This window comes from Desarmillaria tabescens (genome assembly GCF_030435595.1).
Source record: "Desarmillaria tabescens strain CCBAS 213 chromosome Unknown EV420scaffold_16, whole genome shotgun sequence".
Taxonomy (NCBI): domain Eukaryota; kingdom Fungi; phylum Basidiomycota; class Agaricomycetes; order Agaricales; family Physalacriaceae; genus Desarmillaria; species Desarmillaria tabescens.
Genome location: NW_026848315.1, coordinates 250105 through 276836, shown reverse-complemented (window position 1 = coordinate 276836; position 26732 = coordinate 250105). Strand labels below are relative to the sequence as shown.

The 26732-nt window shown below is 48.9% G+C and overlaps 9 protein-coding genes across 9 annotated transcripts; 7 read left to right on the top strand and 2 right to left on the bottom strand.

Moving 5' to 3' along the window:
• Nucleotides 1-2044: 2044 nt before the first annotated feature.
• Nucleotides 2045-2949, top strand: EV420DRAFT_1747759 (uncharacterized protein; the record flags this gene model as incomplete). Its single annotated transcript, XM_060480205.1, has 5 exons — nucleotides 2045-2096; nucleotides 2321-2478; nucleotides 2508-2593; nucleotides 2645-2764; nucleotides 2819-2949. 4 exons carry the CDS (start codon nucleotides 2045-2047, stop codon nucleotides 2715-2717), a joined length of 369 nt encoding a protein of 122 aa, XP_060331021.1. The 3' UTR covers nucleotides 2718-2764; nucleotides 2819-2949.
• A 3091-nt stretch (nucleotides 2950-6040) lies between these two features.
• On the top strand, nucleotides 6041-6561 carry EV420DRAFT_1642491 (uncharacterized protein; the record flags this gene model as incomplete). The annotated part of the gene is made up of 5 exons (XM_060477370.1): nucleotides 6041-6137; nucleotides 6195-6215; nucleotides 6249-6286; nucleotides 6349-6451; nucleotides 6509-6561. 5 exons carry the CDS (start codon nucleotides 6041-6043, stop codon nucleotides 6559-6561), a joined length of 312 nt encoding a protein of 103 aa, XP_060331020.1.
• An 845-nt stretch (nucleotides 6562-7406) lies between these two features.
• EV420DRAFT_1308273 (uncharacterized protein) lies at nucleotides 7407-9280 on the bottom strand (the record flags this gene model as incomplete). The annotated part of the gene is made up of 2 exons (XM_060468522.1): nucleotides 9096-9280; nucleotides 7407-9047 (listed from the first exon to the last, which is right to left on the bottom strand). The coding sequence occupies exons 1-2, from the start codon at nucleotides 9231-9233 to the stop codon at nucleotides 7407-7409; spliced, it is 1779 nt and encodes a 592-aa protein (XP_060331019.1). The 5' UTR covers nucleotides 9234-9280.
• A 1655-nt stretch (nucleotides 9281-10935) lies between these two features.
• On the top strand, nucleotides 10936-11133 carry EV420DRAFT_1231973 (uncharacterized protein; the record flags this gene model as incomplete). The annotated part of the gene is made up of 1 exon (XM_060466546.1): nucleotides 10936-11133. A coding segment is annotated over one exon (198 nt), but the record flags the coding sequence as incomplete, so codon positions are not given.
• Nucleotides 11134-11911: 778 nt separating this feature from the next.
• EV420DRAFT_1642489 (uncharacterized protein) lies at nucleotides 11912-12778 on the top strand (the record flags this gene model as incomplete). Its single annotated transcript, XM_060477369.1, has 3 exons — nucleotides 11912-12004; nucleotides 12055-12391; nucleotides 12444-12778. The coding sequence occupies 3 exons, from the start codon at nucleotides 11912-11914 to the stop codon at nucleotides 12776-12778; spliced, it is 765 nt and encodes a 254-aa protein (XP_060331017.1).
• Nucleotides 12779-15757: 2979 nt separating this feature from the next.
• On the top strand, nucleotides 15758-16197 carry EV420DRAFT_1642488 (uncharacterized protein; the record flags this gene model as incomplete). Its single annotated transcript, XM_060477368.1, has 3 exons — nucleotides 15758-15779; nucleotides 15845-15934; nucleotides 15989-16197. The coding sequence occupies 3 exons, from the start codon at nucleotides 15758-15760 to the stop codon at nucleotides 16195-16197; spliced, it is 321 nt and encodes a 106-aa protein (XP_060331016.1).
• Nucleotides 16198-17833: 1636 nt separating this feature from the next.
• EV420DRAFT_1678813 (uncharacterized protein) lies at nucleotides 17834-18373 on the top strand (the record flags this gene model as incomplete). Its single annotated transcript, XM_060479183.1, has 2 exons — nucleotides 17834-18153; nucleotides 18272-18373. Exons 1-2 carry the CDS (start codon nucleotides 17959-17961, stop codon nucleotides 18371-18373), a joined length of 297 nt encoding a protein of 98 aa, XP_060331015.1. The 5' UTR covers nucleotides 17834-17958.
• A 511-nt stretch (nucleotides 18374-18884) lies between these two features.
• On the top strand, nucleotides 18885-19620 carry EV420DRAFT_331306 (uncharacterized protein). Its single transcript, XM_060481732.1, has one exon. The coding sequence runs from the start codon at nucleotides 19101-19103 to the stop codon at nucleotides 19521-19523; it is 423 nt and encodes a 140-aa protein (XP_060331014.1). The 5' UTR covers nucleotides 18885-19100; the 3' UTR covers nucleotides 19524-19620.
• Nucleotides 19621-20884: 1264 nt separating this feature from the next.
• Nucleotides 20885-22647, bottom strand: EV420DRAFT_1308266 (uncharacterized protein; the record flags this gene model as incomplete). The annotated part of the gene is made up of 2 exons (XM_060468521.1): nucleotides 22589-22647; nucleotides 20885-22540 (listed from the first exon to the last, which is right to left on the bottom strand). The coding sequence occupies exon 2, from the start codon at nucleotides 22274-22276 to the stop codon at nucleotides 20885-20887; it is 1392 nt and encodes a 463-aa protein (XP_060331013.1). The 5' UTR covers nucleotides 22277-22540; nucleotides 22589-22647.
• Nucleotides 22648-26732: the final 4085 nt, after the last annotated feature.

Here is a 26732-nt window from a genome sequence, read left to right as displayed (position 1 = left end):
TGGTAAATAACCCGGGTCCATCTACACAGAAGTGGTACCACGTCATTGGACTGGTAAAGATACGATGCTCCAGGCTCGTTCCGCACGAGTGCCCCGATGGGGAACAAATTGTGTAGTACAGTATACACGGCGATGAAACGCCGCTGAAGTCAAAATCAGACGAAGACAATAGTGAGTTTGACAAAGATCATACCTGATACCCGATAGTGCCGTCGAACGATGGACTCGGCGGACATGGTAGTAAAATCTACGACAGGATCCTCGTATGTGATCAGCAGTGTATGAGCTACCTCCTCTCCTTCCTGCAGAGATGACTGCGTAAGAAAATGATTAGTAGGCCAATTACACTATCTGAAAGAAAAATTCACGGACATATCCCATAGTACATATACCGGAAGTTTGACTCCTTGCAGGGCCAGTCGAGTCTTGTACATCGTGTATAGTGAAATAGCCTGTACAGTTGGCATCAGAAACAAAAAATCGCAAAAACTTTACTTGTATCCATCCTGTCAGACCCACACGTCGCTAGCATCCAATCCCCCTTCCTCTTGCGCATGTTAACAATAAAACATCATTCCCCGATTCTCCATTCAAACTCGCGTGTTGCATCAGTGCTGGTCCGCGCAATCTTGGAAGATGGGACGGGTGGACGTTCAGTCTCTTTGTCGGGGCAAAGTGGGTCTGATAGTGCCATAGATGTGGTATGACAATAGAAGAGCGTGCCGGTATTAGTTTGCCGATCTTCATGAAAACTGTCCTCTTAGCCCTGTACGCGCAAGGGTCTGGCTTGCGAATCACCCTCTCCGTTCCTCTCTCCCTTGCAAACGTTTTGTGACGTCAAGCTCGCTTCTATGTCGACGCGACGAAGGACTTTTCCCCAAAATGTACGGCCACTTTTTCGAAAAAAAAAACTCATCATTGAGCTCATGAAACGATCGGTGGTTGCTTTACTGATCCCGTTGGCTGGAGCGTGTCGTGGTCTTGTCGAGGATTGCGGATGGCTGCTGAAGGAGGAAGAGAGCCTGTAAATGACAGCGATGCAGTTTTGAAGACATCTATTAGATATTTCAAACACCTTCCCGACAGCCTGATCCACCCACCAAAATTGGCCCGACAGCGTCGAAGTTGACTTGAGAGCACTGATGCTGATTGCCCCAAAGCCTCGCCTGGCACAACCTTGATAACATTGTATACGGACTGGTGCTGGATGTCGACCTAGGCATTATGGACGAGGAGATATCCATACGTGTGGAAAGGGTCCAGCTGTGGTGGCAAGGGAGTCGCATGTACAGGCGGATTCCAGTGTAGAGGCTCTGAACCACTCTCCTAATCCATCGTAGCAAGACCACCAGAGAGCCCGAAGAGGTTGGTCCCTGCAACTGGTTTTCGGCATCCGAGTGTTCCTTCTGCTTGCTACTTTCGTATCTGAGGTGCTCGTCTTGCCGTATCTGCACTCGAAAGGATCAGTACACACCGCAGTAACACACAGGGTGATTCTGGTTTGGGGGGAGCGAAGAGTGAAGGTTGGATCGTGCGCTTGATGGCTGCACGATGTAGGAAGACGTAGATGTGACGGACTGGGTGTCGACGAAGTCTTGTAGTGTGGTGATGCTGCACGCATGCTTTGAAGATGACGTCTACGCGCTGTGAAGGTGTTGTTGTTGTGACTGAGGTCATACCTGCAGCCTTCTCGATGTCAGTGAGTTGGTGTGGCTGGTATAGATGGTCTACTGACGATTATCGTGCTCGCAAGTCAACGTCGTATCCCTACAACTCTGCCAGAAATCAGCTCCACAGCGTGCACCTGCTATTCCCCCAGCTAATACTTTGGATTCGCAGGATGTCGTTATCCGGATGGGACGCTAAACAGGGTGAAATTTTTGACAAAGGGAGCGGTGGATCTAGGAATAATCATACCTGATATCGATGCCGGACTAAGCCTAACCCACGCCAACCACCTCAGAAACCAAATCCCCGCGTTACTTTGCTCAGCTTAATCTCTGCCTTTGGCGAATGCTCCCGAAATCCATGCTGTATTGCTGCCATGAAGTTGAGTGTGTTCTCTCTCCGTTTGTTGCTCGTGGCACTGACGCGAGGTGGGGTCAATCGATGCGTAGGGGGGGAGAAGACAATAGATATCCTCAAGAAACGAGAAGACGTTGCATGGTGTGAACGTGGTTAGGAAGAAACGATCGAAGCAGCGGGCCTGTTTGATTTTGGTGATGTTATACTTCTTCTCACTTCTTCCAACGATTCAAGATTTGGGACTCATGGCGAGTCATTTCTCTCCTCACTTTGTAAAATTCTAATATTTCCGCAGTTAACTGCCAAACACTTGAGATCAAGGTCGATTTCCCCTCGACGGACGCGCAGTACAAAAAAATAGACGTCAACGATAGCGGAAGATTGGACTCTGGAGACGGAGAGGAGAACTATACTCATAGTCATAGTGCAAGTCCGCCATTCTTGTTCTTCTGCGTTATTCTCCCTCTCACGTTGAGGTACAGGTTTGGTGCTCAAACGATGTTCCTTTGTTCGGCAAGGAAGCCGTCATCGATGTGACGACTGGTGCGAAGTGGTGGGTCTTGGAACGGTATGTCTCCCTTCTTGCACCCACATACAGCTGTACTCATACTTACCGTAGCTCAGTCTTATCCACCCATATCGGCACGACTGTCACTCCTCTCGAAGGGTACCCACCACGCGTCACTCGATAGTGGACGGCAGTCAATGTATGAAGTACCGTCCGAGCGAGATTATGGCTGTGAGATGATTTGACTCCAGGCGGGGTATTGCCGTTTACTATCCGTTTGTGCAGGAGGATGGTAAGGGAAGCGGCGGAATCTAAGATCTTCCTCTGCCGCCGTCAGTTCTCACTCTCGCCCTCCGCCTCTCACCTACGCCAATCATAACGACCTCTCAACGCCACACGAAAGACTCTCTCTTCTCAAAAATTTGGCACCGATGTCTAGGCTGGATTCGACACACGTATCGCTTGCAACGAGTTGGCGGGGGTGTTAAGGGCATCTTCTGGCAGGCTGCATAGGCCGTTCTTGATACGAGATAAAGGGAAGAATCGTGGAATAATCAATTTATGCTAAGCATCTATTTCCCAAGTACGTGACTTCTTTTTCTTTCCCCAGCATTAATCTATGTTCTGACTTCTTTTTTACACCTACAGGAAGGGGAGGCGTGGAATTCTCCTCTGCTATGTCAGTTCTCATTTTCGTCCTCGCTGCTCAACACGACTTTGGACCTACAACACATCTATGTATGTGCGCCCTCCACCTCGATAATACATTGCCCGTAACTCATAACAAGGTAGTGACATCGGCTCGTACCGAGAAATCGTCTTGCTCATCTTATTCCTTGTCCGTGCCTCTCACCCACGCCACTAATCACGACTTCTCGATGCCATATGACAGACTATTTTATCGAGGTTTTGCCACAGGTATCCAGGTTGAACTCGATACGTATATCAATTGGAACGAGTTTGGGGGGATATTAAGGGCACCTCCTGGCACCCAAGACAGGCTACATGGGCTTGTTTCGACGTGAAATGGGGGAGAGAATCGCAGAATCGCAAACTCGTGCTGGGCGTCTATTTCCCAAGTCCGTGTTCTTTCTTCACCAACATTCCGTTCTGACTTTTTTTCAATTACAGGTCTCAAAAACTCCGGTACAGTTCCCTTAGCTCTCCGAATAGTCGTTCTCGATGTCTTCGACTACTTTTGTTCAATGTGCTCCAGTTTTTGGCGGAACTCTGGTCTTGTCATCGACGTGATTGTTATTCTCGCCTCGAGGCGATGTCTATTTGTGATAGGTGGCAACACCTAACCTAATGCACCTTGCTGATAAGGCCCTTTTCATCACTGTACGATGTTTCAATAACACTTTCGACACCTCTTCAGCGTGACGGTGACATAAAAATTTCTACTCGATAGTATGGAATAGAGCCATGTTCGTGCCTCAAGTACCATCATGCCATGCACTACGTACATCGTAAGTCTATATTCACTTGTCTCTTTCGGAATCTCACTGATCTATGCCTAGCCTTCGACGCTGGAACAAGAGTCCTTCAAGGTAGGCATAGGTGCAAAGGGGAGATGTAGGTGGAGTTTTTGAGGCGGGAGGTCGTGATCACTTGCGGGACTTGTGTAACTCGTGTGGTGAGGAAAACCCTTAGATGTGGGAGGGCATGCGAGGCGTCCCTCCTGTTAATTATTTCTTGGTATTTACATGCATGTAAAGTACGTACATCAGAAATTTAATTTATACAACAGAGATAAACATGAGACAAAGATGTAGTATTCACAGGAAAAAATACACTGGAGAGAAGGGTTGGCAAGGTTATGTGCCGAGGGATCCAGCTTCCCCGCACGCGCTCGAGCTCTCCCTCCCAGTCTGGAAGGTCCCATCGCAAGCGTAGTTTGCTGACTCTCCTAGAAATTTCACTGGCTTTCTCTATGTCTTTTCGCAGCTTTTCTACACGCAAATGCCCTGATCCTCGGCGCCAAGCTCGATTCTGTGTTGACGAACGACTTGTCTTCAAAATGCACCAATCCTTTTTCAAAGCTCACGAAACGGGTATTCGTCGTCTTGGTGATCCCACTTCGCAGTCCTTGTCGAGGAACGAATGGTAGCAGAAGGAGGGGGAGGGCCCGTAGATGACTGCGACGCAGACATCCGATGTTGGATACTCCAAACACCTTCACCAGCAGCCCGTCTATGGATCTACCACCAAAATTTCGCGTGCTCAGCTCAGAGGTTGATCTGAGAACACGAACCTCGTCGTGCTCGACCTTGACAACGTTACTTGCATACTGGTGTTGGATGCCTGCCCACAAGAGCCTACTGACGGGGTATTTTCATATTGCGGAAAGGGTGGCGAGGGTATGGGTGGTGGGATCCGAACTCTCGGTCGTGGTGGGAGGATTGAGTTGTGAGTACGAGTGTTTTGTCGTCCGCTTGATGACGGTGCACAATTTCTCGTAGTGTCGCAGATCTCCCCACCAAGATCAAGGTCTGCAAGTCTATACATGCAAAGCAACGCACCACGCTAGACGAAACACGCTAGAGTGCCTCCTCAGTTCCTTCGCCGGTTTGTTGGAAGAATCCAGCTCAAGTGTCAAAGGCAAGCTCGGTGCCACCAAATAGCTGTCGAATCGAGACAGTGGTGGTCAAGAGAACGAGAGAGGGAGGGAGGAGGGACTAGCTACAGCGAGAGGACAAAGTGGACGTCCGAGGAAACAGCTTTGCCGCCTGTCCAAAAGCGGCAGCAACCACCTTGGCTACGTACTATTTCCTTGAGTCCTGCAACTTCGCCTCAACAACCTCAAAACATGATATCTATGTTCTCTGAATAACTGCAAGTCTCAAATTCACTCTGTGCCTACTTTACCAAGTATGATGTTCCATTTGACGCGTCTTTCGCCAGCCTCATTCACTTTGAACCAGTACTAAGTAGAGATCGATGCTCAACCATCTTGCAATTGGACGACGCATCGTCTCATTGACGAGAGTCGCGCCGTACTACCGATACATCAATCTGAGCTCCATGTGTCCGAAAGTGATTGTCCGAATTCCACAAGTCTCTGAGTCAACTCCATTTTCCTCCTCATCCTCTGCTCTGCGCATATTTCACGTTAATCTCGAGTTCACGACTGGAAATCGAGACGGCATGGTCTGACGAAGGGAAGATCATATTCCCTGGATGCTTGGGTCCCTGATCGCACACAATATCGGAAGCCGTACAAGTCTATTACGAAACGGGAAGCTTCTTCTGATTTCCCCCAGATTTCCGATTTTCAGAGCGCTGGAAATTTTATGCCTGATTGGATCTTTCTATCCTCAGCACCCTGCCGTTTGACTCACAGGATCGGAACCACAACGAATGGGTATTTAAATGATGGCCTACTGACTGCTTTGACTCGTTCCCCATTCCCACTTCCCCTTCTTCTCTCCCTCGTTCTCCCGCTCTCATATCCTCTCAGAGATCTTCTGGCCATCCTTGACCTTATCTTCAACAAGCTCTTCTGGCATGTCTACGATCCTGGCGACGTCGATGGTCATGATCTTATCGCTCTGCCTTTCTGACTCCGACCCCGACAACGGTGTCAAGCTCACTGAGCTGCATGGTGAGTTCGTCGTATTTTCTACCTATTATTGTGTTTCTGATGTTCTTTAAAGTTTAGCGTTGCTTTTTCCGCCTCAAGGTTATTACGGCGTCGTGACTCGTTGACCGACAGGTTCCACGGCATATCTTGTGAGGGTGAGCGAATACTTGGTTCGTTAGCAACCACCTAACCTGCGCCTGTTCTAAATCTAATGTTGTTTTCATTTGATCAGGATCCATCAATGTCAATTTATGATGCGGTTACGTCTCGGGGATGGTATCCGCCTCTCAATGCGACGGAAATGGCCAAGTGCCAAGTTAAGAAATTGATTCCAGGTATGTAGTCACACTTCCTTGCTTCCGTGTTCGCTAACGAGCTGTCCTTTGTGGCAGATTCGTGCTTAGCACGACCGCACTTGGACAAGTTCTCCCAACTTTCTCCATGATGTGCATTTGGATGCATTACCGAGGTACTGGTTACTACACAGGTACAGCTTAGTAGATCAGAATGGTATCTGTGTTCTACAAGATACGGTGAGCTCGTGCATTTTCTCACCTACATGTCATGCACTAATGTTTTACAGGCTTTCGAGCTTATGTGATGTTGAGAATAGGATGCAATACATTATGTGGATCTGGTCGGCAGGTCCTTCATTATTCGAGGCGGCTCCTGGAAGGAATTATTTGGAGCACAGCCTGCACCTTCGAAAGAGTCGCACCCAGCCATTCTCAGTATAGCTACGGGCCTATTTCTCTCGGTTTCTTACCGCAGACCAGTCTGCGCTCCCTCGTAGAGACCAAGAACCGGATGGCGCACCTACTTCACTGACTGGTCACATCGATGCACGAGTCGTGTCATCCGAGGAGTCCTCCAGGACGTGGACAAATATGTAGCAGGCCGACAATAGGAGATAGAAAAGGTCGACCGATAACGAGCAAGCAGTTCTCACTTCGTCAGTCCATCGAAGAAGAGTAGCGACTGTGGCGCTGAAGACGAGGCTACGGCGGATGCCAATATGGAGTGGAAGAATATGACAGGTCGGTGTTGCGAGGTTTTTGATGAAGAGGAACAGGAGGACGAGGGTTTGAAATCAGAGATGAGTCGGATGATGGCGATGGCGATGTGGCGAGGCTACACCTGAGAAAGGCAGTAGCACGGGTTCAAGTTTTCGCAATCAACAAACCTTTATACCTAGCAGTGACTGTGTGTCCCCTTCATAAGAGCGGTCCTTCGCACCCTCTCAGGTAGGTATGATAATGACTCGATTGAAGAATAGCCAGTAATGTGTACTCAAACAAGAATGTTCCGACACCTTTCACTAAGATTCCTTAATTGTCTGCCATTGGGAATTTTCAACGCCGACACTTTCTCAAACCTTTTCCCTAATAGTCTTCGGCCGACAGCCCAATCTTCGGACCATGCTGAATCAGCGCGAATCAGTGTGTATGTGTCGTCAAGTATCGGGTACTCGTGGGTGGCTGTGATGTTGAATGCATGTTCTGTCCTGGCACCCGCGTCTTTAACGATCAACTTTCCGCGTCGGTAACCCCCTTCCACAACAGCCAACCCCCGCACCAACCCCTTTTCAATGCACTCCGCATCACACCAGTCTTCATCCATCTCCTCATTCCGATCAACGTTGATGAAGGGGTGAACACCTGCGGCTGCGGGCAGAGGCTTCGTCATAATCTGGTTCCATGATGGTCTCCATTTTGTGCCTGCATTGCCCGGTTCAGGATATAGGAACAACTTCCCCCGCATCCACGCATCCATCGAATTGACGAGTGCTGTCCATGCGTTCTCGAGAGACTCGCTCTCATAGTATGCCGGTATTGTCTTGCACGGCAGAACAAATGCCAGTCCTGCGACTTTGTCCACTGGGTTCGTCGACACCCGATTCTGCATGCTCTTCAGCGCCCTAAACACACCAGAAGGATAGAAACCGACAGACTGCAGCTGTTTGTGAAACCTGGTCAGTAGTTCAGTCTCATACTTCCCACCCTCATCTATTGGCTTGGCATGCAGTGGTCCATCCGGTGTGTCCCCAGCAATCTCCCTGCTTACACCAATCTCCTGCAGTGTCCATGCACGTCTAAACCAAGACCGATCACTGCCCAAGTCGTACTCCTTCAAAGTCAAAGGCCGACCCAGTCCACTCAAGTAACACACCACATAGGCCTTACGATACACTGCTCCGATGGTGGGCACATCCAGCTTCCACTCTTCCACACGCATTTCCTCCTGCTGTCCACCCACCTGTCTCAAACAGAGAACGTCCAACCACGTATACTCCAGTCCAAGATTGAGCATCTCGATGCGGACAAGGTTGAGGTTGGTGTCTTTCGGGATGGGAGCGGGCCATTCATATCCATTGATGGGCGTCCACTCATCGACATGGTCCTTCTCATCCATCCACGCATGCGATATCGGCCTAAGCCTCAACTTCCAGTTGTAAGAAGGGATGCCTGTGCACCACCATGGCACCACCCGATTGCTGATCAGATCCCACACACATCGAGGTGGCAAATATGGGTCGACGATCTGGTTACCAACAAGCGCTTTTCGTCGCATCTCCCAATCCTTCTCTTCCCATTTGCGCAATGTGATTCGTATAGTGCTCCAGTTGCGGGTGTACCATATCCGGCGAAGACGGCCATATGCCAAGCCAAAGTCCCAGTTATTTGTGATGCACTCTTCAAGAAGGGAGGAGAGGGATGGTGTGTCCAGGGTGTGTGATGTTCCGAGTGTGGTGTTGAGTTGATCCAAGAGGCCCTGAATGCCCAGGGTAGCGCAGGGAGTGTCGGCAAGGTGGGATGATATCGCACACTGGGTCCAACCGGTGTACGCCCGTTGCATTGGAACGATGATCGACGATTCGGGTTGGCCTGTCTCCATGAAGGCAGAGATGGTGACTTCAGGAACAGAGATATTCTGGGAATGGTATCAATTTCCCCTCTGTTTGTTTGCCTACTAACTTACCCATGGTATACGCCAAGGTTCATCATCATCAGACTCAGTTTTAGACCCGTTTGAATCGCGTCGACAGCGTAATTTCATTTTGTACTCACCAACGAAAGCCGAGCTGGGTGCAACCGCCGTCAAAGCGCCGATGATCATCTGTAGTGCCCTTCGTACATCTGCCTGCTGGGGCTGAGGCAGCGACGGCACCCGTGCGATCAAAAACCTACAAGCAGTGGACCACAAGACCTGTGTAAAATAGATGGCAAAATCAAGGAACCAGTTCAGCACGACAAACGAAAACACTTACACCCAAAATTGCGTCGACGAAAGGGAACTCGGCTATATTCATCGCACTCAAAACCTGTGTGATTACAAAAACTGCCCTATCCATTCTCTCCAAAGAATTGGGATTCATGAATATGACGGGAAAATGAAGAACGGTCACGGTGGCATGCGCCAAGGTGTGGATCATTACTGCGGTAGCCGGAGTACTTAGCATTAACGTGGCTTGGAAAGAGGGCAGACTCTCAATGAAGCGTTCCAGAACGTCGGAAAACGAAGCAAAGGCTGCCTTGAAGTGATTTACTTGTGTGCTATTCATTCCTAATAATCGTATGTCGGATGCGTTGTTCAAGCGAATAAAACAGTACACCTTACCGGGACGCACCCTTGACTTGAAAAGCGAAGCTTGCTCGAATAAAATTGATGCCTTGGCATGCAGAGCAAGAATAGATGTCCCCGCATCAGCATCACCACGCAGGAGCCTCTGGATGGTGTGGCTGGTTCCGTCCAAAGGACGAGAGAGCTTTCGAAAGAATTAACACAAGCACAAGCACGGAAATATGAAGAGACTTACCCTGGAATAGGTACTTATATCCAACGGCCAAGGCGCGTCGATTCTTGTCGCGTCTCCGTCGGATAGATTGGAAGGAGATCCATCCACAGCAGTCCAAGAGTTGTTTAAGACTACGACAGTCCAAAGACCATTAAGCCTCTCTCCTTTCTCGAGAGCGTTACGTGCTTCTCCGAGAATAGACACACTGCCTCCGTTCTTAGACCTGATCTTATGCAGCCCAGAGATAAGCACGAGGGAGACTGCAGCGCTGGTATGATATTTTCCCTCGAGGATCTTCATGTTCCGGAAGAAATACTGAGCTAAGAGTACCTCGGCCTGGATGCATTGGATAACTCCGCAGGGATGGGCAAAGCAGTTTGCTAGTCCTTGAGAAGCAAGATTTACAGCTTGAGCAAGAAAAAGGCCTTCCCATGCCGCAATTTCCTGGGAAGGGGAGAGGTGAATTCCCCATAAGTATGCAGCACTAATCAGAGCAGCAACAGGTCGTTCAACAAGGTTGCTGCTAGTTGCAGACTGGACAAAGTGGGCGATATCAAGGAAGAATCCGAGTTCCGCGCAGTGACGAAGGAACGTCTGCAAGCTGGAGGTACATCAGTGAGCCTGAGAATTCGCATAGCACATAATAATATACTCACATGACCCGGCGAACTTGTACAGGCATATTCTTTTGTGGGTTAATACATGCAGCTTGGATTAGACCGGCCCCTTACAATGAGCAAGCGTCGATGTAAGGGACCTGTACGTCTGACTTTGAATCCCCTATGATGTTGTTAGGAAATTGCCGAATCCCAAAATGGTCAGAGAATGAGATACCATATATAGGTTTTGGTGTGATCTGAGCGATCGTTATTGATCTCGACGCGTCTTGACTGGGTCAGAAATGCTACCTTCGCTCATCTTCACCATCATATTTCACATTTTGTGGATCCAGAACGCGTTCCCTCATTGTACATATCCTCCCCCACAAACTCCCAGCAAACCATCTGCTACCGCTTCTTTCTTCTTGCCTATTTTGTGACTGGTGGAAGGGAGGCTCCCAGAGAAATGCAGCTTCGAGCAGCGCTTGCATCATATGAAAATAGGGATTCGGCTGTCATTGCAGGGACTGGCTCAGGGAAAACACTGATTATCGCGCTTCTAATTCCATCGGATAAACCATCAGACGGCGCTACTATTACTATATCTTCCTTGAAGCGCCTACAAGTAACCCAGGTTCGTAGGCGCGTTGGTTTGAATGTGCATATATCAATGCTGATCATGAGAAGGCTGCGGACTTCGTTCGCAAATATAGGATCAAAACGATGGCAATAAATGATGATACATCTCGTACTTAATCATTCTGGGATGTACGTTTAAGTATATCTAAGTAAACGATGTCGCACTAATGGGTCACCGTTCCCTCGTAGGAGATGATCTATAATAGCAAGACGAAGACAGCAGGTTCCACACAACACTTTATTGTCACTACGGAGCAGATGTTCAAATCAAAAGGTCATCTCAGTCGCTTTGGAAACCTTATTCGGACGCTCGCATTCCGGAAAACCATCAAACGAGTTTTTGTCGATGAAGCTCATTTCATTTATTTTACTGGCACTTCACGGTACAAGATTCCTGCATTCCGCCCATCCTGGGGCCGTTTGAACGAGATCAAAATCTTTCTTCCTTCGATTCCCTGGCAGATCTTAACCGCTACATCGCCTCCGCACGTTCTCTCAGTCATAGAAGCTGCGGTTTTGAAGCCCGGTTACGAGCTCATTCGGATCACCCAAATACCATATACGCAACACACTGCATCATCAAAAGCCTCGATGTCATGGAAAATTATGACTGCTTCTTGGCGAGTCCATCAGCTCATCAAAAAAAGGTTCTCCTTTTTTTCAACAACCGGAATCTTGGACGTCGTGTTACCACCTATCTCAACAACAAACTTCCGGAAGATCAGCGCTTCAAAGGTCTGGTCAAGCATTACGACAGTATCATGTCAAGGGAGTACCTTGAAAAGGTCCACTCGGACTTCGCTCAGGAAGGTGGGACATGCAAGATTCTGTGTGCAACGTCTGCAGAAGCAGTGGTGTGTATCTATTCAGTTCTTGTTTTAGTTGTACTCATGGTGAAGGCCAGGGAATCGACTTTCCTGACGTTGACATTGTCGGATACATGGATATCCCCCAGGATGAGTGCGATGATCTGCAAAGGGGTGGCCGGGTGATTCGGAGACCTGGACAATATGGTCTCTATGTGATATTTTATGAACCGTTGGTTCTTGAAATTGACGTCAAGGATTTTGACAACCCAGATATGGACTATAACGATCCTGATCGTCCGCGAGGACCGCTAAAGCCAACATCAAATAAAAAGGAACGGGCGGCACTCTCAGCAATACGCCTCATCCAAAGGCATGGCCCCCAATGTATCCGTGAATTCAAGGCTAACTACTTGCAAGACAATGCACCTGATGGTATGTTTGCTGCCATATCATATCTGTATAAGACTAACACACGTGAAAAAAGCGCTCCATTATTCTGGTCCATTCTGTTGCGACCGCCATAACGATGCTTTTAACCTGCAGAATTTCCTTCCTGGTCCAATCTACAACCCTCAGTCATCAGAAGCATCGTCAAAACGTAAACCAAATCGCGAGAAGTACCGCCTACCAAAAGCCCATCGTATCATCTTACAGCGGCGTCTTGAGGACTGGCGGAGAACAGAACATGAGGCTGATGCACTGAAGTCGGTCCGACCTCGATATTTCATTCTTTCAGATTCACACATTGTCACTCTTGCCAAGACACGTGCAGAACTTGTATCTTCGTCCGCTGCTTACATCGACGCTTGCTCATTGTAAGGGGCCGGTCACAGGTCTAAGCTTGGATGATTATCTTGTCAATTTCCGATGTTTCGTCAGGAGACGAATCTTTTCTTGTCTGGGAAGGCAAAAAGATGGAGCGTATGTGTTTCCAAATCGGCATCACACGGACCTCGGACGGTGCTAACGTCGTCGTATTGAGCACTTGAAAAAAGAAAGATTAATAATACATACTATTTCCCATTTTCTAGGCTCAAGGGCACGCAGATCGAGGGAGCGCCAAAGGAAAGGTGCTTGCCTAGAAGTGTCATAGCCCTAATCCTCCCAGGCTATTGTGTGTAAAAATAACGTAGAAGTCTTCGTTCTATCGATCTCTCAATGCTTTCCTTCATGGATTAACTTATTTCACATACATCGAAGACATTAGCTTGGAGACTTGGACAAGTTCATTTTGCAAGGCCGCGATCCCAGTAGATACGTCGGGAGAGTGGGTGGTGTACACCTCTACAGCGTCTAAGGGAAATCGAGATTGGTAGTCATGGCGCTTATCATTTCTGTTTGTAGTTGTCAGGTGCTTTCGGCGCTTTGATCTCAGCGAGTGTAGCAGCAGTCTCTCCAGAGCTAGCTCAGGCCATCCCGCCCCATACATTGAAAAATGAATCATTTTTGAAGTCGGTGTTCTATCAAAGCGGCAAATAATCTGAGTCCATCTACACAGAATGAGAACCACGTCATTGGGCTGGTAAAGATACGATACCCCAGGCTCGTTCCGCACGAGCGCCTTTACCGATGGGGAACACATTGTATGGTACAGCATACACGGCAATGAGACGCCACTGAAGTCAAAATCAGACGAAGACAATAGTGAATTTGCCAAGGATCATACCTCATATCCGATAGTACCGTCGAACGATGGACTCGGCGGACGTGGTAGTAAAATCTATGACAAGATCGTCGTATGTGATCAGCAGTGCACGAGCTACCTCTCCTTGCTGCAGAGATAGCCTTGCCTAAAAAAATGATTAGTAGGCTGAACACACTATCTGAGATAAAAAACTCGCGGTTATATCCCATAGTACGGATACCAGCAAATTGTCTCTTTACCGGGCCGGCGAGTCTTGTCGATTAGGGTACGTCGTGTATGGTGAAATAACCTGTACAGTTGGCATCAGAAACGAAAACTCGCAAAAACTATACTCATACCATCCTGTCAGACCCACACGTCGCTAGCATCTAATCACCCCTTCCTCTGGAGCATTTTAACAGTAGAAATATCATTCCCCGATTCTCCTTTCAAACTCGGGTATTGCATCAGTGCTGGTCCGCGCAATCTTGGAAGATGGGAGGGGTGGACGTTCAGTATCTCTTTGTCGGAGCAAAGTGGTCAGGAACGAGACAAGAGGATATTCCTGAAAGAGGCCGTGATGTTTCCTTGAACAAGTCCAGGCCCGAGGATGAAGCGGATATACATATGCAGTCTAGTATATATGAATAAGCTATGAGATCAGAGAAGGCACGTAGTGTGATAGACGAGACTCACAATCCCAACGTTCACAACGTACAAATGGAGAGAATTCGACTAGAAGAAAGAAACCGGCGGAAAAGTCGGGAGAGAAGACAGGGAGATCAAACTAGCGACTGGCTGTGGGTGGGGTGAATCATTATTGAAGGAGTTGATGGATATCCAGCGAGTAAGTCGAGGCCGAAATGGCACACCAGGTTAGGACTTTTCTTCGTTGATTCCCCCTTCTTGCCTCTACAAGCGTTCCGCGTCAAGGAAGACGACGATTTGTTCCCCCTGTATTTCCGCTCAGAGTTTGACCGGACCACAAAGAAGAGCAAGGCCGAGATTCGAGAGATCCTGCTCCGTTGCAGAGGAATCCTGACATTAGTGTTGCCGTGCGGTTGAGTCCGTCGTCGAAGAGGCTGGTTCTTGTCGGAGTGCGTTCTCTCTCAGTTTGTTGCTTTCATAACGCGAGGTGGTGCCAATCGACGCGTAGGGAGTATAGGAAGAAAGAGAAGAAGAGGATAGAGATCGGGAAGAAATGCGAAGACGCTGGCGTGGTTAGGAAGAAACGATCGAAGCCACAGTGGAAGGCCACGCCCGTTTTGTTTTGTAACGTCACACTTCCTCCCACTTCTTCGAGCTATTTCTCTTCTCACCTAATAAAATTCTGACCTTTCCTTGCAGCTGACTGCCAAACACTCAAGATAAAGGTCAAATTTCCTTCGACAGACGCGCAGTACAAAAAAATAGACCTCAACGATAGCGGAAGATTGGACTCTGGGGACGGAGATGAGATCTAACCTATGCTCATAGTGCAAGTTCCTGCCGTTTGTGCTCTTCTGTGTTATTCTCACTCTCACGTTCAGGTCCAGGGTTGGTGCTCTCCTTTGTTCGGCACGGAAGCCATCCTTGATGTCGACGACTGGTGCGAAGGGAAGTGAGTGTCTAAAGTGACAGGAGCGCTCTTGGGTCCTGGGATGGTATGTCTGCCTTCTTTGACCTACCTACGGCCATACTCACACTTGCCATAGCTGAGTCTTATCCGCCCATATCAGCACGGTTGTCACTTACCTTGAAGGGTACCCGCCAGTGCTGCCACACATCACTCGATAGTAGATGGCAGCCAGTGTCTGAAGCATCTTCCGAGCGAGATTATGACTGTAAGACGATTTTGACACCAGGCATGGTATCGGCGTACTGTGGCACATTTTCAGTGGCGAGGAGTATCCGTTTGTGCAGGAGGATGGTAAGGGGAGCAGCGGAATCTAAGATCTTCCTCTGCAACCATCGGTTCTCACTCTCGCCACCTACCTCTCACTTACGCCAATCATAACGACCTCTCAACACCACACGAAAGATTCTCTTGTCTCAAAAAATTGGCGCCGATGTCTAGACTGGATTCGACACATGCATCGCCTGCAACGAGTCGGGGCGCTAAGGGCATCTCCTGGCAGGCCGCATAGGCCATTCTCGATACGAGATACAGGGAAAAATCATGGAATAATCAACTCATGCTAGGCATCGATTTCCCAAGTACGTGACTTCTTTTTCCTTCCCCAGCATTAATCTATGTTCTGACTTCTTTTTTACACCTACAGGAAGGGGAGGCGTGGAATTCTCCTCTGCTATGTCAGTTCTCATTTTCGTCCTCGCTGCTCAACACGACTTTGGACCTACAACACATCTATGTATGTGCGCCCTCTACCTCGATAATACATTGCCCGTAACTCATAACAATATAGTGACATCGGCTCGAACTGAGAAATCGTTTTGCTCATCTTATTCCTTTTCCATGCCTCTCACCTACGCTACTAATCACGACTTCTCGATGCCATACGACAGACTACTTTATCAAAGTTTTGCCACAGGTATCCAGGTTGAACTCGATACGTATATCGATTGGAACGAGTTTGCGGGGGGTATGAAGAGCACCTCCTGGCACCCAAGGTAGACTACACGGGCTTTTTTCGATGTATAATGAGGGAGAGAATCGCAGAATCGCAAACTCGTGCTCAGCGTCTATTTCCCAAGTCCGTGTTTTTTTTTTCACCAACATTCCGTTCTGACCCTTTTTCAATTACAGGTCTTAAAAACCCCGTCCCTTAGCTCTCCGAATAGTCGTTCTCGACGTCTTTGACCACTTTTGTTCAATGTGCTCCAGTTTTGGCAGAACTCTGGTCTTGTCATCGACACAGTTGTTATTCTCGCCCCGAAGCGATGTCTATTTGTGATAGGTGGCAACACCTAACCTAATGCACCTTGCTGGTAAGGCCTTTTTTCACCACTGTATGATGTTTCAATAACGCCTTTGACACCTTCTCTTCAGCATGACGGCGACATAAAAATCTTTATTCAATAGTATGGGATAGAGCCATGTTCGTGCTTCAAGTACCATCATGCCATGCATGTACATCGTAAGTCTATACTCACTTGTCTCTTCCGAGATCTAACTAATCTATGCCTAGCCTTCGACGCTGGGACAATGGGTCTTTGGGGCGTACGCGCAAAGGGGAGATGCAGGTCGGTTTTTTGAGGCGGAAGGTCTTGATCACTTGTGGGACTTGTGTAACTCATGTGGCGAGGAAAATCCTTATTAGATCCGGGAGGACGTGCGAGGTATCCCTCCCGCTGATTATTACATGGTATTTACATGCATGTAAAGTACGTACATCAGAAATTCAATTTATACAACCGAGATAGACGTGAGACAAAGATGTAGTAGTATTCACAGGGAAAAAAATACACCAGAGGGTTGGCAGGGTTATGTGCCGAGGAATCCAGCTGGCCTGCACGCGCTCGAGCTCTCCCTCCCAGTCTGGAAGGTCCCATCGCAAGCGTAGTTTGCTGACTGACCTAGAAAATTCACCCATTTTCCCCCGTGTCTTTTCGCAGCTTTTCTACACATAATTCTCGTTCCTCTCTTACATTTTGTGGTACCAAGCTCGATTCTGTGTCAACGAACGACTTTTCTCCAAAATGCACCGACCCTTTTTCAAAGCTCACAAAATGGGCGTTCGTCGTTTTAGTGATCCTGTTGGCCAGAGCGTCGTTCATAGTCCTTGGCGAAAAACGAATGATGGTGGTAGGAGGAAGAAGCCAGTAGACGACGCGAGACAGCGACGCAGACATCCGATGTTAGATACTTCAAACACCTTCACCAGCAGCCCGTCTATGGATCCACCACTAAAATTTCGCGTCCTCAGCTCAGAGGTTGATCTGAGAACACGAACCTCGTTGTACTCGACCTCGATAACGGTGCTTGCGTACTGGTGTTGGATGCCGGCCTGCAAGACACTACTGATGGGATTGTGGAAAGGGTGAAATGACATGGGTTGGTGGGATGCGGACACTCCGAACTCTCGGTCGTGGTGGGAGGGTCGTAAGTTCTTCTCGAGGGGTAAGTTGGGGGTGCGAGTGTTTCGTCGTTTGCTTGGTGATGGTGCATGGTGGATAGGGACGCCAGGCAGCCAAATTTCATGGTGGATTATCGCACTTTGTTAGGTTAGGCTGAAGAAGGCAGTGCGATTAAGGCTGCACCTGACGCCCCATTCTGGTCAAGATAATCGGAGCGTGAGAACTCCTTGACCGTCCGACTCCTGACTGACTCACTGCCTGCCCCTTACTCATCGTCAAATGTGACACCCAGCACCAGACCCCGGTGTCAATATGTATAACCGTCAACTCATCAGTCTGTCGAAGATGATTACCGACTATGGCGCAGGATGATGCAATTTTGGATTCCAGTATGGAGCGGAAGGATACAGAGATTGACAATGAGGTCTGCATTGCTGTGGTTTTCAGAATGGAAGAGGAAGAGGGCAGAGAAGGGTTCGAAATTAGAGAGGAGTTGGACGATGATAACAAAAAGGGCGGAGACGATGAGGCTGTACCTGACGTCGGCGGCGACGTTGGCGAAGAAGCGCACTATTGGTGGCGAATCCTCAAAACGAGAAGTACATTGCACACTCCATGATGAATCCTAGGTGCAGAGACAGATCGCTGAGGTGTACTCAAGATGTGCTCAGATCCGCTCACTACGACAAAGCTCCTCCGTACTCTCCATTCTTGGCTCCGAGGCCAACCTTCGTGACCGCAAAAATCAGTTCATGGAGCTCTTCGACCACTAGAGTTTTCATATCACAGCTGGATTCCTTGAAAACCGCGACATCATTGCCTGGTGTACCAAGCTCATGCGAAGTGAACGCGTCAAGCTTCAAGGTTGAAGTTGCTATGCGCGAGATGTGCGTAGGATGAATTCTTCACAAGTCAGCGGGGGATCGTCAGATGGAGGCACACCTGTTCACCGTTCCCGAGCTTCACCACATTCAAAGCAAGCTCTACTTTGTTATATTTGGCATTGATGAGCCCATTTTGCTTTGCACGTCTCCCAGCGCCAGAAAGGTATGCTTGTCAAGCTGTGTCTTGATTTCGTCCCTGACTTCCTTGATACCAAGACCAACCGTGACGCGTAAAAAGCACCGACACCAGCTGTATGAATTTCGGTCGTCTCATCATCATCAATGAGATCCACTTGTTTCATGATGAACGTGGTCTAGTTCTGGGGAGCAGAGCATTATTGCTCGACAATCCGTCGCATGGAGAAAACTAACGAGTATGTGCATCTCGTTGGGTTGTCTGCCACTCTCCCTAATTATCAGAATATCGCCTAGACGAATCGAAAGGACTCTCCTGCTTTGATCCTTCATACCATCCTTGCGGACGGCAGCAACAGTTCATCGGAGTTACTAAAAAGGTGATCATGCGGTACCAAGGGACAAGCGAAGTCCGTTACTAGAAAGTCCTTGACTAGGCGGGGATGAAACAAACCTCTTCGTTCACCCGCGGAAAGAAACAATGAAAACATCGATGAGAGGCATGATGGAGGGAACGATTATTCAGTTCGTTCGAGTTGAAGCTGATAATGCTGTACGGGAGATTCTTACAGAAGAAACTAACAACATTAAGGATTCCAACTTTCGCAATCTCCTTCTCACTCTCGTCGTCGCCACTGACAACGGCCAACATGTCTGGCACGCAAGGAAAAAAGCAAGACCTTTCTCAGTACAATATAGCGCCGTATTCTCTCCTGTCCTTACTGCAGACCAGTCTGCAATCCTTTGTAGAGAACAAGAACAGGATGTTGCACCAACTTCACTGACCGGCCACATTGATCCACGAGAAATGGGTTCTCGTGTCATCCGAGAAATGCCCAAGGATGTGGAAAAGAAGGCAGCAGATCACCAGGAACCAATCTACCAGCACATATGGTCGTCATAAGGAGAATGCGGATGTACAATGCTTGGACGTGTGGCTAGGTCGATGGTCATGATCTTCTGACCGCCTTCAACTGCCTTTTCCGACGTAGCTTTTTGACTTTAACAACCACGACAATGATGGCATCGAGCTCACTGAGCTGCAGTGAGCTCGTCGTATTTCCTACCTACTCTTGGGTTTCTGATGTCCTTTAAAGTTTAGCATTGCTTTTTCGGCCCCAAACTTATCACGGCGTCGTGACTCGTTGACCGACAGGCTCCACAGCATATCTTGTGAAGGTAAGCGAATACTTGATTCGTTAGCAACCACCCAACCTGCACTTTTTCTAGGTCTAATCTTGTTTTTAGGCCTACCATTTTACGGGAACTAGCTCAGTTTCCGAGTGGTAAGTCGGGCAATCCCAATTCATTCACACTGCCTGTTCACTCGTTTTATCAAAATCTATCAATGATGATTTATGATGCGGTTACGGGATGGTCTCCGCCTCTCAAGACAACGGAAATGACTAGGTGCTGAGTTAAAAAAAATTAAACAAGCACAGCTTAGATGAAAACGATATCCGTAGACTGCAGGATATGGTGAGCTCGCGCATTTTCTCACCTACATGTCACTCAACTAATATTTTACAGACTTTCGAGCTTATACGATGTCGAAAATAGGCTGCAAAATATTATCTGAATCTGGCCGGAAAATACTTCATTGTTCGAGGCGGCTCCCGGGAGGAATTATTTGGAGCGCAGCCTGCACCGTCGAAAGAGTCACACCCAGCCCCTTCTCAGTATAACTACGGCCCCATTCTTCTCAGTTTCTTACCGCAGACTAGTCTGCACTCCCTCGCAGAGACCGAGAACCGGATGGCGCACCTACTTCCACTAATTGGTCGCATCAATGCACGAGTCGTGTCCTCCGAGAACTCCCCCAACTTCAGGACGTGGACAAATATGCAGTAAACTGACGATAGGTGATAGAAGAAGTCGACCTATAACGAGCGATCAGTTCTCTGGACTCTTCAGTCCGTCGAAGAAGAGTACCAACTATGGCGCTGAAGACGAGGCTACGGCGGATCCCAGTATGGAGTGGAAGGATACGACAGGTCGGTGTTGCGAGGTTTTTGATGAAGAGGAAGAGGAGGACAAGGGTTTGAAATCAGGGATGAGTCGGACGATGGCGATGGCAAGGCGGCAAGGCTGCGCCTGAGAAAGGCAGTAGCACGGGCTTTCGCAATCAACAAACCTTTATACCTAGCAGCGACTGCGTGTACCCTTCATAAGAGCAGTCCTTCGCACCCTCTCAGGTAGGCATGATAACGACTCGATTGAAGAAGAGCTACTACAATATGTACTTAAACAAGAATGTTCCGACAGTTACTCAGTACTAAGATTCTTTAACCGCTTCCATTGATCTACATCGGCAATTCGCAACACCGACACTTTTTCAAACCTTTTCCCTGGCAGTCTTCGCCCGAGAACCCAAAATTCGTAATCCCGTCGAGTGCAGATCAGTGTGTATATGTCTTCAGGTATGGGGTACTCGTGGGTGGCTGTGATGTTGAATGCATGTTCCATCCCACCCACGTCCTTAACGATCAACTCTCCACGTCGATCACCCCCTTCCACAGCAGCCAACCCTCGCACTAACCCCTTTTCAATGCAGGGCGCATTACACGAGTCTTCATCCATCTCCTCATTCCGATCAACATAGATGTCGGGGTAGTATTCACCTGCAGCCAGAGGCTTCATCATCTGCTGGTCCCACGATGGTCTCCATTTTCTGCCTGCATTTCCCGGTTCAGGATAGAAGCAGAACAACTCCCCCCGAAGCAACATCCACATCGAATTGACGAGTGCTGTCCATGCATCCTCGAGAGACTCGCTCTCATAGTATGCCGGTATCGACTTGGACTGCACAAGAAATGCCAGTCCCGCGACTTTGTCCACCGGGTTGGTTGACACCCGATTTTGCATCTCCTCCAGTGCTGAAAACATTCCATATCTGTCCACTGTAGACTGCAACTGCTTGTGAAACCTGGTCAGTAGCTCAGTCCCATACTTCCCGTCCTCATCCCTTTTGGCATGCAATGGTCCATCCGGCGTGTCCCCAGCAATCAACATACTAGTAGTCGGGCCAGCCTCTTGTAGCGTCCATGCACGTCTGAACCAGCACCGATCACTGTCCAAGTCACCGTCCTTCAAACTCAAAGGCCGACCCAGCCCACTCAAGTAAACCGCCACATTGGGCTCATCATATACTGCTCCGATGGTGGGCACATCCAATTTCCACTCTTCCGCCCGCATATCCTCACCCTGTCCACCCACCTGTCTCAAACAGAGAATGTCCAACCATGCATACTCCAGTTCAAGATCATCCTCCACTTCACTATCATCCTCCACTTCAATATTGAGCATCTCAATGCGGACAAGGTTGAGGCTGGCATCTTTCGGCATGGGAACCGGCCATTCGTATCCGTTGGTGGGTGTCGACACGTTGACGCGATCCGTCTCATCCATCCACGCATGCGATATGGGCTGAAGCTTGCATGTCCTCACCCTGATTAAGCCTGTGCACCACCATGGCACCACCCGATTATTGTACAGATCCCAGACACGTCGAGGTGGCAAGTGTGGTTTGACGATCCGGTTACCAACGAGTGCTTTCCGTCGCATCTCCCGGTCCTCCTCTTCCCATCTGCCCAATGTGTCTCGTACAGTGTTCCAGTCATGGATGTACCATATCCGGCGGAGGCGGCTATATGCCATGCCAAAGTCATACTCGTTTGCAATGCAGTCTTCAAGAAGGGAGGAGAGGGATGGAGTATCCAGGGTGTGTGATGTTCCGAGTGTCGTATTGAGTAGATCCAAGAGTCCCCGAACGCCGAGGGTAGCGCAGGGAGTGTCAGCGAGGTCGGATGATATCACAGGCTTTGTACCGGTGTACGCCCGTTGCAATGGAACAACGATTGACGATTCGGGTTGGCCTGTCTCAGTGAGGGCAGAGATGGTGACTTTGGGAAGAGAGATATCCTGGGAATGATATCAATTTCCCCTCTGCTTGTTTGCCGACTGACTTACCTCTGGTGGATGCCATGGTTCATCATACTCGGAAGCATCTTCAGAAGGTTGCTCTTCCGTGGCATTAGTCTGCAAACGCACTGCAATGGATGGTGATTCTGGCGGTAACCAGGGCGACAAGTCTGGTGTCGCCTCCAAAGACGGACCAGCATCCTCTGGAGTAGAATTACCGTGCTGCTCTTGCAGTTCGGACGAAGCGGCTGTGTTGGTGCAGGTTTTCTTGGCCTTTCCTCGCTGCTGGTCCATCCTGCCCTTCTTCGACATAGGAGCTACATCGTCCTCGGATTCGACCTCGCTACCATGGCTGATGACTCGGTGTCGTCGCTTTCGGGCTACTGACTGTTCCTGCGAGGCTTGCTGGATCGCTGGCTTCATGGCTGGCTTCGTTGGCCTCGTCGTTGTACTTTTCGGTTTCATTGACGGAATCTTTGGTTTAGAGGTGTTGTCGGGAGAGTGGATGGTGTACACCTCTACGGCATCCAAGGGAAATCATGATTAGCAGCCATGGCGCCTGTCATATTTGGTCGTAGTTGTCAGGTGCTTTGAGCGCTTCGATAACATTCCTGTTCCTAACGCGATCCTCAGCATTTGTCCCGAACGTAGCGGTAGTCCCCTGTGTCAGCTCGGCCATCCCATCCTATACATTGAAATAGTAGATAAGTTGAGTCCATCTATACAGGACTAGAAGTACGCTGCTAGTAAAGACACGACACTCCAGGCTCATTCCGCACGAATGCCCTCACCAATGGGGAAATGAGTTGCGTCGTACATCATACACGGTGATGAGACGCCACTAAAGTCAAAATGAGATGAAGAGAGCGGTGGATCTGATAAGACCCACACCTGATATCCAACAGCTCATTACCTCCGAACTATGGACTCGGCGGACGTGGTAGCGAAATCTACAACAGGATCGTCGTATGTGTTCAACAATTCATGCGACATCTCTCCTTCCTGCGGAGATAGGGTTACCTAAAGAAATGATTAGTAGGCCGAACACACTATCTGGGAGAAAAACTCACGATCATATCCCGTAGTACGGATATCATACCGTGCCAGTCCACCACCCCTTCTGATGCCCTGCTTGGAATACAGCCCCTGGTCTACGAGATGGTCACGGGAAGCAGTGCCAGTTTCATCATTGAATGTCGGATGTACTGGATGCCAGAAAATGTAGGAGATGGGAAGGCAGAGGTCCAATAGTAGATGACGGCTCATTGAGCATCATCGAGAGCTCCTTTGATGTTGACGATTAGTTGGGAGGCTCGTACGTTCGTAATGGGAGAATCGTTAGAGGCTTTTACAGGCTGAGTTTGCTGTGGAGTGGTGGAGTGGCGTTTCTTCGTTTACTTGGTGCCGGTGATGTCCTAGAGGCTGCTGTGGTGATGAAGGAAAGAAGACAGACAGCTACACGGTGGAGGAGAGTGCCTAGGTAGGTAGATGCGATAGTGCAATGGAAACAACTGCGAGTCTGCTTGCAGGTGCTCGGCGCTAGTGAGGGTTCGCAGGCCGTTTGTCCCACCATCGTGTCTGAGGAAGGCGATGCGATGAAGGCTGCGTCTGAATTGTGAACGGATGTCTTCGGTGATTTTGTTAGTGTAGCGCCTGCTGAAGATAGCAAATCTGCGATTTCGACCGTTCTGGTGATGATAGTCGGAACGTGAGAACGTCCGAGTATGCACTGCCGTCTGAGAGCTCGATTCGATCGCATCCCTTCAGTCTGACGCGTACTAAGTATTCCGACAACCCTTTATAGCTTTACCCTCGGGTTGCACCTCATCACTCAACGATGGCAATCCCAAAATGAGCCATCGGAAGCTCCGTATTCCATGGGACATTCTACGAATTGCTCGAGATGCAGTGTGCTGATGGCCTGCGGCGGTGGAAGGAGATGAAGGACTGAGGAATGATGCAAAGCATACGCTCGAGAGCTTCAATAAGCCCTCTATGAAAATGCTCCCCCCATAGTTTGTTACACGATGAAACGTCGAAGTGACAGATGACACGGATGATGGAGACGTGTTCGAGAGTCGGGAAAATATGACGTACGGAAGGAGAGCGTCCTGTTCCCAGTCAGAATCACGGTCGACGTGGATGGAGGGTCGCAGGAAGAGTAGATTGTGGGATCGAGGAGAAGAGTCCAGACTCCAGTCAGATTCAACGTCGGGAAGGGCTAGTCGTAAGTCGACTGTGCGTGGGTACGCCCTGATCTGACCAATACAACCTCGCTAAATATTCGGGACTATAGCATTGATGTTCCGCCGTAGTTTTGGAGACGACATCACAATCTTCGCCGATGTCAATTGATATATCCTCCTCACCACGGAGGGATAGCTCTGACCATAACAGTAAGGTACTGGGAAGCGATGCGTCGTTGACGACACATGATCCTGGATCTATCAGGGTGGAGGTATCGCTGCCGATAATCGAAATAACAAAGAATCCATGCCGTTAGTTACAGCAGGCAAGTCGCTGGAGCACAGATCGAATGGAATTAATCGATGCAGATGACTCTTAGAGCGTCTCCGTCCTTCATCAGAAGTTACTTGGGTGTGCTCGTTAGCTTTGGATATAGTAACGGACATTCGTGATCAGCTCACCGAACTATTAACAAGCGTATGTACATCGTCGCAGTGATAATGAAGTGGTGAGGCAACTGGCAATCTTTTAAGCACCTACCAGATCACATTGTACGACGCAATTCTGAGGGCTTTTACATACCTTAGACTCCAGTATCAGACAACCTTGCCATAAAGTCATCCCTATCCATACGTTTTGTACCTGCAGGCCAGCTCTCTGGTCTGTCGCAACGAACACTGGATGCGCCAGGAGGTGGGACAGCATCCAGATTAAAATACAGCCACAACCCCACCCGTCAGGAGGTGTAGAAGGTGGTTAGCTCATAGTGGGATCGTGAAGTCGATTGATAGATACTGCACAAAGCGACGAGAGTAGGGAATTATCGCAGTCAAAGGCCTTGTCGGCGAAGCCATTGATGATAACGAGCCAATATATCTGAGTCGACACGTTTTCTAACAAGGTTTGAAGGGATGCCCACGTCAATCTCCTGAGAAACCTAACCCTGCTTCACTTCGCTCAGGCTCGTCTCTGAATTTGGCACATGCCCCCAAAATCCTTGCCGTATCCGTGTAAGCGTGCTGCTGTGAGGATTCCATCGTCGAAGAGGCCGGTTCTGGTTAGAGTACGTTCTAGGTCCATTTATTGCTTTCGTAGTGCTGACGCAAAGTAGATCCATCGACGCGTAAGGAGAAGGAGAAGAGAACAGGTAGGGATCAGGAATGAGAAGACCGTGCATGGAACGGAGTCGGCGTGGTGATGAGGAGGAAATGATCGAAACGTGTTGAATGCTCGGGGCGTCTGTTTGGTTTTGGTGACATCATACTTCTTGTCCCTTCCCAATGAATGATACACTCATGTCAAGCGTTTTTTCTTCCAGCTCTATACAATCCTGATGACCTTTGATTACAACCACCGCTGAATGTTCGAAGCCAAGGCTTATTTTCCCGTGATGGACGCGCACTGAGAAAAATAACCGTCGGCGTTGGCTGCATGCGGAAGATTGGGCTATGGACGCAGAGATGAGCATTGCCCGACTTGTGTGCTCACATCGCCAGTTCCTTCGCTCTGCGGCATTCTTCCTCTCAAGTTGAGGTACGGGTTTGACTTTGAAATGATAGACCTTTTGAGGAGCAGCAAGTCAAACAAACTCTTTCGCGGCAAGGAATCTGTTACCTGAGAAGAGGTGACAAGAACGCTCTTAGGATGGTACGTCTCCCTTCTTTCATCCACATCCAACCGCACTCACTCTCGCCACAGCTTGATCTTATTCACCCACGTCAGGGCAACTGTGACTTCTCTTGAAGAGTACCCGCCACGTCCTGCGGGATATCGACTACCGAGGCAGCTTTTGGGAGGATGGTGAACGGAGAAGTGAAAGCCTCCTCTGCTACTATCCGCTCTCGCTCTCGTCCTCGCTGTTCAACGCGACGTCGTGCCTGCGACATATCCGTGTACGTTCAGCATCTTTCTCTAGATATCACACTACCCGTAACTCATAACAACGTATTCAAAGTCACGTCTGCCCGTACCCAAAGATCGCTCTCCTTATCAGAATGTTCCCCTT

What these genes read in the sequence shown, in the direction of transcription:
- EV420DRAFT_331306 (XM_060481732.1), top strand. Translation starts at nt 19,101, where the DNA reads ATGAAAACATCGATGAGAGGCATGATGGAGGGAACGATTATTCAGTTC.